Genomic DNA, 14868 nt, shown 5'->3' on the forward strand with positions numbered 1-14868 from the left:
GCTTATAATCAGGCAAAATTTAACAGTCTTCTCAGTCTAAGAAGGCTAGTAAAAGTTGTGGGGACATTTTCAGTCTTGCTACATAAGTTAACTTAGTGTTGACTAGGACATCCATTTACGTACAGATGAGCACTAAGGAATATGTCGATATTATTTGTAGCTGATTCCCACTGCATTTGGTTACCTCGGCTACACTAATTATAGTCATTTGTTTGGGGTTTGTGCAAGGTGGTAAATAATAAGCAATTTATAGGCATATGGATTGCCAGAGTTCCAATGACAGATATTTTTAGAAACTCATTTCCCAGGAAACTAAGTGCCATACTTTTCCTACTCACAGAAGGTTCAGAACTCTTGTCATTGGCTCTTCATCAATTTGGGCTGAATTTTTGTTGAAGTTCACCTTCCATTTGAAATCTGAAGTCTACAGTTAACTGTTGTCTCTGTGTTTGTAGTGACAATACCTGACGCACTGTTAAGGGTTGTAGATTAAGAACCGCTGTACCTGGGACCTCTGGATACTGTCAGCCACATAAAAGATTTTTCCAATATTCTTTTTCTACTCACTATTTCTTCATCATTTAAGAAGATGATAGCCGAGTGCATGCCAGAGAAAGCCCCTGCTTCCCTTACTAGGGAGCCCCACAAGGAGACTGATCTGTCTATGGGCTACATCTGAGCAGTGTGTCTAGGTCTTCTCCATGCATGGTCCTTGGTTGATTCATCAGCCTCTGCAGGTCCCCCTTGGCCCAGATTTTTGGCTGTTGATCTCCTTGTGGAGCTCCTCTCCCCTCCATGTCTTCCTGTCTCCTTCTTCTTTAAGATTCCCTGCACTCTGTCCAAAGTTTGGCTATGGGCCTCAGGATCTGCTTCAATACCCTGCTCAGTAGTTGCCTGTTCTTTGATCACCTCTCCCTGGCAAGGTGGCCTTACTGTGTCACAGAGAAAGAGGATCTAAACTGTACTGATAGGCTAGGGTCAGATAGTAGGGGAGGAGAACCTCTCCACTAGCGGACTAGAAGAGGAACATAGGGAGAGAAGAGGGAGGAAGAGTGGGACCAGGAGGAGGCTACAAAGATTAGAGAGTCTGGATACAAAGTGATTAAATTGTAAATAATAATAATAACAATAACGACAACAACAACGACTTAAGGGGAGAAAAAGAAGCTGATAGCCAGCTTTGCCTTTTCCACCAGTATTCTGAATTTTGGAACTGTCTCTGAGGCTTTGCCACAGATTCTCATCTTTTACACTCTCAGAACCTTTATCCTGTTTTAAATCACAGGGGAAATATTAAGAGTTTTGTGGTTTCCATTAGAGTAAGGAAAACGTACTTGGTGAAATGTCTTCACTGATCACTACATTACCTGTAACCCTCCGGCCCTCCTACCCCCCCCCCACACACACACACATACACACACTGTGCATCTGACCAGGTTCACCGCATCTGGAGTTCCTTGTCCTTTCTGTTTTCCTTTCTACGATTTCCCTTCTTTCAGGTATGGATCTCTTCTCCAACTGCACGGAGGAATGTAAAGCACTGGGCCACTCCGACCGATGCTGGATGCCTTCTTTTGTCCCTTCGGATGGACGGCAGGCTGCTGATTACCGCAGCAACCTGCATGTCCCTGGCATGGACTCTGTTCCAGACACCGAGGTCTTTGAGCCTCCAGAAGCGCAGCCTGGGGCAGAGAGGTCCTTCTCCACTTTCGGCAAAGAGAAGGCCCTGCATGGCACCCTGGAGAGGAAGGAGCTGGACGGACTGCTGTCTAATACACGAGCGCCTTACAAACCACCATATTTGAGTAAGTATCACACAAAAGCCTACATCAAAGTATTTCCCCTGAAGTGAAGTTCCACATTCTTATTGCTGAAACATGTTTGAGTTCTTAGAAACTTTGATGAACATTAGGTTTAGGCAGTAATCAAGGATGGAAAACTGAACAGTTGGTGAAGATGGGCTCTATTGTTGGGGTTCTTTTTTTTTTTTTTTAGTTGGGGTTCTTTTAACAGTAAAAACACATGCTTGGCTTTAGAGGAAAAATACTTTCAGTTGTTCTTTATTTCTCCAGTGTGGAAGCTTTGCTCATTTGATTTCTTTAAAATGCTAATCAAAGGCAGAGGGACCAGCGTCTTGAATTTATCAGCGGGGTAGCGCTTTTGGGAACGCGAGGGATTGTGTGGCTTGAGCTGAGGGACTTGTGCATGTCAGGCAAGCACTGTACCTCTGAACTTTGTCTCCCTCCCTAGTCTTATGTTCCTTAATGATTTAGAAAGTAGTGTAGACCTCACGTTGAGTTTTCACTACAGATATACTAATATATATTGCTGGTGAGGACTCAAGTCCATAATCAAAGCTGGAGGGACTGTGTAGCAGAAGCAGCAACGACCTTGTAGCTACCAATAGACTATAGATAATGTGGCCCTTAGTTCAATACTAACACTGTATTTTCAAAGTGGATAATCTTATACAGTCATTATGACCAATACAAATCCTTGGAGGTTCTATGATAGATTTCTGTTGAGGATCTTGGTAATGAAATTATTCCATTTAATATCTGTGCCATGACATCATTTCCTTTTATTTAATGGATAAATACTATTTATAATTCAATCTTGGTTAAGTCAAAAATTAAAATTTACCTAGTCTTGAAAAACCTATTGCATTTGATATATTCTTTCATCTTCTAGTATCAGGAAAAAATGTTCATTGGAACAAAAGCTAGAAACAATGAATGAGAAAGATTGGAGATGTATCAATCCAACTGGGGCTAGTAAAATAGGAAGGACTAAAAACACCTGAAGGAAAAAACAAACTTAACACCTACACACATGAACACACATACACACACATACACAGTTAGCCCTAAAGACGAGGTAAAAACCACATAATAAACTCGTGAGGCCACGGCTTCTAATATCGGACAATAAAAACAGGCTAGCCTTCCGCTGAGATTCTCATCATATTTACAATGAGGACAATAGTACACACATTGTGTTTTATGAAAGATTGTGTTTGGATTCTCAAGCTACATAGGAACACCACTGACTCCATGGGATACATTACTTTAATATTTCAGGGTCTGTTAATTATGCCTTTCATGAATCACTGATATTTGAATAGCTTTTGTTTTATTTATGCTATACAAAGAGCATAAGTACATAAATTATTGAGAGTCTAAGATCCAAAGTTAAACACATTCACACATTCTAGTTTATTCAAAGAAAGCAAAAATCAAATTTACAAAGGAGGATCATGATGGATTTCTTTTCAAATTGAATTATAGACTTGAAACATTATTTTTTCTTAAAAATAAAAATGTTTTCCAAAATAATAACAATAACAATCTTCTCACATTGTTTTATGTACATCTAAGAATATGTTTTGTAGAAAACCTTTATTAATTATTTTAAGGATTTTAAAGAGGGAAAATAAAGGGACATATGATTCTAAGAAATCAAAATTTATACTTTTAAATGAATAGTAATATTTCCTTTAAGGAAATTTTGTCAGTTAAATACACTCCAGAGATAATGGGAAAGCAACTCCACTTTTATAATATTAGCGAGTACACTATTTGGCAAATTACACTTATAGGTAAAATTGGAATTTGTTGCATCTAAGAAGGTTTTTTTCTTAACTGACTAGTGTGTGTTTTAATAATGATCACAGTAATCATATTTATTAGTAAATAACAACACTGCCTCAATTTTGGTGCAAAATTTTCTATTTAATAAAAATCTATTATTTGCATTCGGAAGCCTGAATTCAGGGACCACTGATTTCATTATAATGTGTATTAACATAATCAAATAATACATCTATTATTTTGCCAGGTAAATGTAGATTTGTTTGCACATTTGAACATGTCTGTTGCATCAAATTAGTCTCTAATAGTGGTCTATATTTTTCACTATCCATTTTAGCCGACTATTACTGTCCTAAATTCTCAGTGTTCATACTGAAGTGTGGCCCAAATAGAGAATAAATATACATAAAAAAGTGTGTTTATAATGTACTTAATTCATCCTGAATTTTAATCATGTCTAAATTTCTCCTTTATAAAAGTAATATTTCAGTGATTTATGATATGTTAGATTCAGACACTTATTCTTAAAATTACATCTTGATCCTGGTTTAGTAGACATAGCCAACTGTGTCTTTAATTTAATAGTATATGCTACACACCAAGCTGTTCCTGACCATCCCCTGTCATATGGTGAGATGTTTTCATATTGTGTCATTTATCATCAAAAATGGAAACATTCTCATCTTCTAAATTAAAAAAAAAACACATTCCTTATGTGATTAAAAAAGCTAAAACTTGACACTAATTACTTGCTTGTAATCAGAATGTTTAGATAATTATTGAGGTTGCTCTTTTACTTTTGTTAACTATGCATTTAGTTTTATAATGAGTAGAATGTACATTTGATGTTCAGGAAAGTAGCTATCTATTTAGTAATTTTTTTAATGTTTCCAAAAATGTCTAGTGAGGTAACTACTGTAACTTATCTAATAAGGATGAGAAAAAAAGGCAACATGGATAAAAATACAAATTAGATCACTGTGAATGCCAATAACTTCTGAATAGTATATATCTGATAGTTTTAGATTTTTAAAACCCTATACTAACTTTTGAAGGAAAAAAAAATAGATACATTGTGCTTACATACAGTGAAAATTAAGTTCACTTGGAAGTGGCCATCTGCAAAAGTCATGTGTTCTTTCTTAACTCATAGAAAAGCATGCACAGAGTTCTGCATGATCTGTTTACTCAAATGGAACTTAAAACAACTGGCATCAAGTTGATCCCATCTACTGATGCCTCCTTAGTCCCAAACACTGCTTGCCCTGTGTCTTCCTACTTACATTACAGAGCTCCAGCTTTTATACCTGTAGCAAATGTGAAAACAGATGTCTTACCTCGATTTACTTGAAACTTTTCACTGTACTTTAGCTTCACCTTGCATTTCATTTGGGAAATAAAAACCCTAAAACACAGATTTAACCTTTAAATAAAATTAACAATTGCTTTCACCAACCTAAAAAAAAAAAAAAAAAAAAAACAATTTAAAAGGAGCTAAGACATTCTATGGAGATTTGCAATGACACTGAACTTTTATCATAAAGACTCTTAAGATCTGTTTTTAATTATAGACGTTTTATTTAAAGCACATTCATCCTTCAAATGACACAGTGTGTTACGTGAAACAATCTGGCCAGTCTCAGAAAAGGAGAAACAGAAATAACTTAACCACAGAGAAGAGAAAGTGGTGGGTAAAGTGCTTCCGCTGCAAGCAGGACAGCCTGAGCACAGGTTCTCAGAACCAAATGGAATGCAGGCATGGAAGTGAGCCTGACAACGGGAGGCTGAGACAAGTTTGTCTCTGAGCTTGCTGACCAGCTAATCTAGGTGAACTGCTGAATTTCAGGTTCAGTGAGAGAGCCTGTTTCAGAAAAGTAAATAAACAGTAAAGTCAAGTAAAATGGGGAATAAATGTAAAAAAAATGTATATGAGTGAATGACAAAGACACAATGTCAGCCTACCCTGTCCTGCACATGAGCCTACATACGCACCTCACAAATATATACAAACATGCAAAAGTGTGTGTGTGCCTACATACACACTCCCACACATACACACTTAACAAATTAGCTTGAGGAATGCAGTTGATAAAAAAAATACGTTACTTATGTAATTGAAAAAAAAAACAGAAAAGTTAAAACAATGTTAGGATATATTTGGAATGACTCCTACATTTATTTTAGTGTTACATTTTCTTTTAAAAGTATTGTCAGTAAATCAATGCGGTCCAAATGAGACAGCAGAAGCAAGTCAGTAATAAATGCATAGGAATACAGCAGGAAATTTTTCTGATAATTTTATTGTTTAAGATACGTTTATTTATGTACTCTTTCCTTCATTTCCTTCTATATTTTTGATATAGATTTTTGATATGCTCAACATATTGCATGAAGTAATTAAACTTCACTGATGTAATTGTCTCAAAAAATTCTTAAACCTATGGAGTTTTCTAGACTCAGCAGTTTAGATCAGTGGTTCTTAACTTTCCTAATGCTACTACCCTTTGATACACTTCCTCATGTTGTGATGACCCCCATACATAAAATTATTTTTGTTGCTACTTCATAACTGTAACTTTTCTACTGTTAAGAATCATAATGTACATATCTGTGTTTTCTGCCGATTTTAGGCAATGCCTATGAAAGGGTCCTTTGACCCCAAGGGGGTCGTGACCCACAGGTTGAGAACAACTTGTTTAGAGGGATCCACTTACTGAAACATTGTGTAGTCCGTTGACCCTTCACATTATTAGTATCTAAAGTAATGCCTGCATAGGAAAAAAAAAAACAAATAAAATAAAATAAAAAATCTTTTTATCAGTTTATGAGTGCTTTTAAAATTTTGGAGTTCATTTAGACCACAACAAAAAGATATCAAAACTTTTAAAACACTGTATGTGGATTTTTGTGACAGTTTACCTAGGTCTTTTCTTAGTAAATCCAATTTTGGTTAAAAGATCTTTTTGGCAACTCTTTCTGAACACTTCAAGCCTTGAGCTGATGGGAAGTGAGGAACATGCTTTGTTTAGTAACATCTTTCTCAATGTCTTCATTATCTCAGTGTGCCTTCTGTGAGTTTTCATAATTTGCTGAACTCAATAGTGTATTGACAGCATATACAGAGATTCAAAATAAGATGACTTTTCTTACTGATACTTGTTACTAGCATATTTTTATCTCCCTTTTCACCATGTGGAATTGTCTTTGGGTTATCTCTGTTCCTTTAATGCCATAAGTATAACAGTGCATCCAATGTTAAATTTAGAAATTAACTATTTTATTAAAGTCTTTTGAAAAGAATTTTGTCATATAGTTACAACTATCAGTAAATGAATTAAAGCTTTTTATGTTTTTTTTTCTTTTCTTTTCAAATACGTCTTTGTAAGTTTGCCTTTCCTTCAAGTGGTGTTACTTATTAGTCAGATATTTCTGAGAGTGTTGTTATTCATCTCTTGTTTTTCCTTCCTCACACCCAGATTAATGAGCACAATTTACTTAAATTTTCAATCTATCCTGTTTTGAAAAATCCCAGGTTGTCCACTCACACTACTAGTGCCCTTTTTCTACTAACTTCCTTGACTCAAGGACTATGAAGAAATCTCCTGTAAACAAACACCTTAATCATCTTAATAGGAGACAAATTACAGCACATACTCAGATGCATTTTTTTCGATAGCTCTCTGTGTCTTCTATTAGATTTTGATGTTCACTGAATCCTGATATATTCTGCCTCTGTCGAAAGCATTAATCTATTCCCAGTTCCCATCATTAATGCACTTCTTCACTGAAGACACCTGCCCTGGGGCCTCCCTGTAACTCTTGGGACATGAGATAACTGGCCATTACTCTGTTCTTTAGTTTCTCGCTTCTGGTGTATCGTAACTAAGAGGACTGAAAGTTATGGAAACTCTTTTGAGAGGCAGCTGTGAAGCACCGTGTTTTATTTAATATTTGCACATCTGTCACTGCTGGTGCCTTCTTACTTAGGCATCATGCTTCTCCACGGCCAACCTCATGTCATCACACATTGTTACGTTTGGATAATATCAAAGTAGTATCCTCCCATGAAAGCTCTGGTCCCTTTGCTAAAAAAAAAAAAAAAAAAAAAAAAAAAAAAAAAAAAAATCTCTTATAGCTGCTCCAGTCAACGTACGTACCTTCTTTATAACTCTGAAATATTTAAGTATTTTAAATATCCCTTTAAGTTCAATCAACCTTATTTTGAAAATCTTATGATCTTATGAACGGTTTACCCCAACCATCAGTTCTGAGAACAAACATACCAGTAAGTTTCATATGTTGCTAAAATTTGCTTCTGTCCTATAATTTTTTTCCTGATACAGTTACTATTTGGCATATCTATAACTGCTATGAAGCAATGACTATTATTATGTTAAAATACTTACGAACAGTAAAGAATGGATATTTTATAAGGATGTGAATTTCATATAATGCTATCTTCATTCATTCATTCACATATCTGGGCATAAACACAATTTCTGCTCTTCTAAATGAAAAATTTGCTTTTATAGCTTAAAATTTTAAATTAGTTTAATCCCTTATCTATATGGTATATGTAGGGATTTTACAGGGCATTAGAATTTAAACTTATTCTAGATATTGAAGTACACTTAATCATAGTATTTAAATTACAATTTAGCTTTTAATATTTTCTGAGTTTTAATTTATTTTGATTTGTTCTTTTAAAATGTTACAGCCAAAGGCTACGCAAAAGTGATTCATAGCTCTTTACTCTTAGGATTTTAATGACTCCCATTTCTTACCTTGTTTGTGAAAATTCTCTCCACCGTCTCGTTTATGAGTACTTCACATGTTATCCTCCACCTTTCATTTTTCCACAAAGCTAATCAGCACACACATACTTCTAGATCTAGTCCATTTCTTTATTTAACTTCTGTATGAAGGCTGTTCATTCAAGCCATTTATAATTATGTTTTTGAGCATATGTACATGGTTTGTTAAAATGTTGTCATTTAAGAATATAAAGAGAAGGGAACAGATAAAGTTAGCTATTCTTTTACATAATATTTCACTTGCTGTGAGACTTTGTGTAACCAAGGGAAATTTATATCTTGCACACTTTCAATTTTAGTATATTAACATTTTTGTATGCCTCATTTTATATTACAGATCATTTCCACCCTCTTTCTTGTTTTGCACACTGGAAGTAAAACTATTTAAGCATTTTTCCATTATAAGAGTATAACAAAAGAAGATTATCAATTAAAACATAAGTAAAATTATTCAATGAAAAGAAACGTCTACATATGGAATTATTTTTCCTGCTTCAACATACTGAGGATTTCTGAATCAACATATGAATACTTTAAGCTATAAATACCTTGTAGATAATCCTGGAATATGCAAATTGATTTGCCTATAAATATCATTAAACAATATTCAATACTCAGTGTCCTAGACTCTCTTCTTGGCTGAGTGTGTCTTTTAAACTCCTTCTTTTGTGTGGAGTTAAAGTAATTTAGATAATGTAGCTTGAAATGGTGTAAGACTGTTATATTGATTGCTTACGAGTAAATAATTTTTAAAAACTAGGCTTGGCCTATAATTTACTACTCACTATTCCGAGGCAGGCCATTCAGTGCCAGCCTGGACTGTAGAGGTAGTTCACACCCAGCCTGGCTGACTTAGAAAGACAGTGTCTTGAATCAGAAATTAAAAGACGATGAGGCATAGCTCTCAGTGACAGAATAGTTGCCTAAAATTTGCAAAACTACATGACAGGTGCAGTCTCTAGTGTAATAGAAATAGTCATATAGATAAATACATGCACAAATGCTGGTGAATAAAAACTAAAGTCAGCCTGGTATGAATCATGTTGAAGCTACACAGAGAATAAGAAGCACTTGAAGTCTGAGACTCCCTAAGACTCCCTAGTCACTGTAAAGAACAGTCTAGGTCCGTTCAAGTGGAGAGAATGTAGAAGTTTGAAAGCATTGACTCCAAGAATGTCATTATATTCCTAAGGCATGGATGGAAAAACTTCCGAGTAAGAAGGATTATAGTTAAAAGTGGGGTTTTATTGCTGATTCTAGAGTTGGACCCATTACAAAACATACATATATACATCACATGTTACACAGCAATGCACTTACCTGTATGCTTTATTTCAGAGATACACTTTCAAACTATGTGAAGAAACATTCCTGGCTGCACTTTTGACAAAGTTTCTGTGTCTACAAAGGAGTACCACTCAAAATGATCAATTATAGCTTGAAGTCATTGACTTTAACAAGTGAACGTGAATACACGTCTTTGTTCTATCTTTGTGATTAAGTTACATGCACGCATCGACATCTACACTCTCACATGGAAGCGTTGTACGCCCACATTGCACACTCACATAGGAGTATTGCAATCTATTAGATTTTACTGTAAATTGCTTCCGTCAGTTATCAGACAGAACTGACTGGAGTCATGCATGACAGAGAAATACATTTGATCAAATCCTCTCTCATCTGCAGCCCCTAACAGGACACATTACTTGTCAAGGAACTTATAAGCGAAGGAATCAGTTTTAGTCTGCTATTTAAGTTCAGTCTTTTTTTTTTCTTTTTAAGCCGCAGTTCATAATGCTCAAGAATAACAGGAAATTAACTATGACAATGTAGGCAAACTGCATTTCTATTTTCAGTGTTATGTGTTGCAACAAGGATGTCAGTTTTCACTGCCAGAAAAAAAATAATGTGGTTAATGTACCTTTTTTCTCTTTTAATGTTGATATTTGCCCAAATAGCACATAAATTTTCATACCACTTGTGTTGAGTACTTAAACGTTACATGTTTTCTACACACCAGAAAGTTGACTTCAGTTTATCAGTAACTATTTTAAGTTTCATGTATATGTCAATGGCTGTATTGGGGATGAAAGTTCGATACTACTTTATTCTACAAAATAAGAGACAAGGTATTCCTTTGTAGCTTAAGCTGGTGTCTAACTCATGGTCCTCCCACCTCAGTAACCTCAACCATTGAAAGACATATGTCACCAGGCCTTTGGGCTGTAATGGAATCTACAAAAATGTTTGCTTGCTTTTACATAGGGCCTTTAAGTATAACTCAAGTTAGCCTCTAACTCAGAGACTCAGTAAAGCCTTCCTTCTACAAGAACCTTTATAAATATTTTGTCATGGTATTCAAGTAAGTGTTATAGTTCAGTGTGGGCATAAACATGTATGTATAGAAGTAATATATAATGAGTAAAGTCAATTATAGACGTGTTTTCTATTTTAAATTTTAAGCCTCGGTGGATAAGGAAATGCTCAGAGCGCTGTGATTCTTTTCTCATCTCTAATCAAAGATTCACCTGGGTTGCTTTTTGAAGTACAACAGTTCGAAAGTCACAAGTCAACTGTGACATTAGTAAATTAAGTAGATATAACAAAGACGTCTCGATAGTGTAGACGTGATTGACTTTTTAAGCTAAAAGGGTTTCACAGGAAAGGTTGCTGGAGACAGTCTGTAAATAGGGGGGTCACTGTGACAGTCTGTCAACTGCTGTGCATTTTAAGCCTAGAAAATTTGTGTGGAAAACAATAAGATGATCTGAAATGAATGTAAAACTAATGATACATATTTGAGATTTATTACACATAAATTTATACATATTATGAATTATAGATTAAATGATTATGCTCAAGATAAACATAAGTATTTATCTATTAGTTATTGATTTGTTTTAGTCTTTCCAGTAAAAAAAAGTGGTCATAAAATGTGATATTACGCAACAGTCATTGGCTCTTATTAAGTTATATTTTACGTGTTTAGTCATATGAAAGTGTAGAGAAATTATTCAAAACAAAATATTCTGTTTTCTATCAAGTCTTGGCTGAATTTATTTCCTTCAAAATTGACGAACACAAGACTAATCAATATATGTGTGTACTGAAAATTAGATACTACCTAATTCTGTAACAACACATTTATAAATGTTTTAATATATTCTATTCTTTAAAATATTTTTCCATTATTATTGATTTTCTAGAAACATTATTTACATTTACAAGAAATTTTCTTAATTTTTGATTAAATATGCTTTAAAGATAGGAAACAGTTTATTATTTTAATCAAAGTATCACATATACAAACAACTGAAATTCATAAATACATACCTTAAGAATTTTTTTCATAATGAGGACCCCTTATGTAATCAGTGCTCCAAACATCTCTCTGTAGTATGTTGAGGTTCCAAAATATTAGAAGTATCCCAAGTCCTGTCCAAGTCACTACAACCCCATGTTTAGAACTGTTTCAGTCTCTAGCTAGTAATTATTTTATTTGTATTCTAAAATTTCTATTATTGAAAAAATGAAATAAAAACTGAAATTTTACTAAAATTTATTAGCAAGTCATTGTTTTGATAATATCGGAATATTCATGAGTAAGCCTTATTATCTGTTAATGTATATAGAAGAGAATAATTTAGTGAAGATGCATTTTTAAATATCTATTGCATATTGTATTGCATATCTATTGTATATTGCAGCTCTCTGTAAGTTTAATCTATCAGAAATGCTTGGCTCTCATCTTTGTATCATTTTATTGATGAAAACATAATATGCTGATGATTTAGTAGATTTTATGGGAACAGAATTAAATATGTCAACTTAAATTATAATAAAAGAGAAGTAGAATCAAGATGCTAGAACTTTACATATCTTTGACACCCCATTAAAGAATTATCACAATTTTTGATAATGTTTAAAGGAAACTCCTAATTGAGTGATGAACATGATGAAAATCATCACATCTGAAGACGATTTTTAAAAAATTAGCAAATGGCAGATTGAGAAGCAAAGAAGAGAAATAAAGTTTTAGATCTTAAGTATTTAAACACATGCTAGAGAGGGAAGACAGAGAAGAAAAGAACGCATTCACCCTCCCGAAGCTAAAGTAAACTTCTGTAGGAAATACTCTGGCTTGAACACCAGTGTTCGTTCATGAGAGAGGGAGAAGCAGTTCACACCCGAAGCTTTACAAACTACAGACATATGCAGATGCCATCTGGGACTTGACAGTTTCCCACTTTCTAGGTCCTTGATGGTTCTTTTTTCCACATAAAATGCTATTGCCTAGAGGAGTCCAGAAAGGAAGCAAAAAGGTTCAGCTGTCCAGAGGAGAAGCTTTGAGAAAACCTTATGGTATTTCTCTCCCTTTTTGTATCTCGGTGGTTGACTTAGATTTCTTTCTTTAGAATTTTAAAAAAGAAAAATTTGAGTTTCTTGAGGCCTGTCTTCTCCCTCACATGATGATTTATAAATCAATAGTCACATGTTTAGAAAAAAAAAAAGCATTGTAATTTAAAGAAAAGCTTTAGGGAGTTGGCTAGAATTCAAACAAGTCTACATGTATCAACTATTATATGTATGTATGAAATAGAGATTGCATATGTTAAGATGATGATTCAGACCCCTTAATGATGTCATATCTTAGTAGATAAATTGCTATCAAGTGATGTAGAAATTTAAAATATCTGATTGGGGGATATTCTCACTATTGAGTTAATTTATTCTTGTTGTTTTTGTTATTTTGGTTTTATGAGACAGGGTTTCTTTGTGTAGCTCTGCTGTCATGGCACTCACTCTGTAGACGGTGCTGGCCTTCAATTCAGGTATCTCACTACCTCTGCCTCCCAAGTGCTGGGACTCAAGGTGGGCACCACCAGTACCTGCACGCATTTATTTTATTTTTTTAACATGAGAATTTTCCACAGTTGATGCCGTGTTATCCTCTATCGCATTTACAAAAAGGGTATCTGCTTTCATAGTGTGTGAAATAGACCATAATTAAATGCAAATAAAACATTTTGTTTAATTTTCTTGGTCAAGTCACACATGTGCTAACTTTAAACCTTCTAGTGACCATGCTTTCCTCACTACGTGGAAGGTGAGTATACTATAATGCCATATGTCATCATTATATTTGGAGTTTGAATTTCAAGAATAAATTAAATTGTTGCTTTAACCCAGTAATTCAGGAACTTGAATCAATCATGTTCCTTAGAAGTATTATTTGAAAGACAAAACTATCAAGGGCTTACAAAGGGTCAGTACTCAACAGTCCAGGCTATAGGGTAAAGCTAGTGAAATTCAGGTTACAGTAATTTTGGAATCAAATGTAGTGATATAGAAAATTAATTTGATAATGAGTGCTGAAAGTATCTAATATGAAATATGATGCTCTATTTAAATTAAAATGCAGATTAGATTCCTTTGTCCTTAAGTTTAAATCACTTTTCACACAATGTGAAGACATTTCACTTCTTTTCTAATTTCAAAAGACTATCAGCAGAACTATTATTTATTTGCTATTAATTATTATAATTATATTTATAATTAGAGAGCCTCATGATAGAGTAAAATTAAAAAAAAATAAGAGACAGGAAAAGATGGAAAAGAAGATGGAGAAAGGTAAAGGGAGATGGAGAGGTGGAAGAGAGAGAACAAGCCAGCTGACCAGTTCTTTAACCTACTCTTTGCAAATTATTGCTAATAGCATAATACATTTTAAAAGATATTTATTTATTTATTACAATTTATTCCCTTTGTATCCCTGCTGCAGTCCCCTCCCTCGTCTCCTCTGAGTCCCACCCTTCTTCCCCCTTCTCCCCTTATGCCCTTTCCCTAGTCCCCTGATAAGGGAGGACCTCCTCCCTTTCGACCTGACCCTAGCCTATAAGGGCTCATCAAGGGTGGCTGCATCATCTTCCTCTATAGCCTGGCAAGGCTGCACCCTTCAGGGGGAGGTGATCAAGGAGCCAGACACTGAGTTCATGTCACAGGCAGCCCCTCCTCCCGTTTACTAGGGAACCCACTTGGATAATGAGCAACCTGTAGTTTCCTCTGAGCAGGGAGTCTAGGTCCTCTCCACACATGATCTTTGGTTGAAGTATCAGTCTCTGCAGGCTCCCCTGGGCACAGGTTTCTTGGCTCTGTTGGTCTCCTTGTGGAATTCCTGTCCCCTTCAGGTCTTTCTTTCACCCTCTTTTTCCATAAGGTTTCTGGCACTCCCCGCAAAATTCAAAATTGTATCAAAAGTCTAACTGAAATCGTAAGAGGACGCAAGTGTGTTTAACGGCTGATGATCTTGCATAGCTGACCTCATTCCCATTCCTCATGGATGAGCTTTTCCTACCCAGAATGTCAGGTCCATGTCCCTGCTTCAGCCACCCTAGACAGTAAGCACGGTATAGTCCTCACACTTGTTCCTGGCGGTCCTCACAGAAGCACCCAGCCTTCCT

General features: G+C 35.0%; 1 protein-coding gene across 3 annotated transcripts in view; it reads left to right on the forward strand.

Annotated features, from left to right (window-relative positions):
* Pcdh10 (protocadherin 10) overlaps positions 1 to 14868 on the forward strand; it is a 59321-nt gene that overhangs the window by 13182 nt on the left and 31271 nt on the right. For 2 of the 3 annotated variants that reach the window (XM_055625961.1, XM_055625963.1), the window contains exon 4: positions 1500 to 1805. In XM_055625961.1, coding sequence (XP_055481936.1) covers positions 1500 to 1805 — 306 coding nt within the window. Of the gene's footprint in view, positions 1 to 1499; positions 1806 to 8741; positions 8866 to 14868 lie in introns of those variants that run through there. The other variant, XM_055625962.1, reaches the window with a different exon arrangement.

The sequence above is a fragment of the Psammomys obesus genome, unplaced genomic scaffold, assembly GCF_907164565.1.
Source record: "Psammomys obesus unplaced genomic scaffold, mPsaObe1.curated_primary_1811, whole genome shotgun sequence".
NCBI classification, from domain to species: domain Eukaryota; kingdom Metazoa; phylum Chordata; class Mammalia; order Rodentia; family Muridae; genus Psammomys; species Psammomys obesus.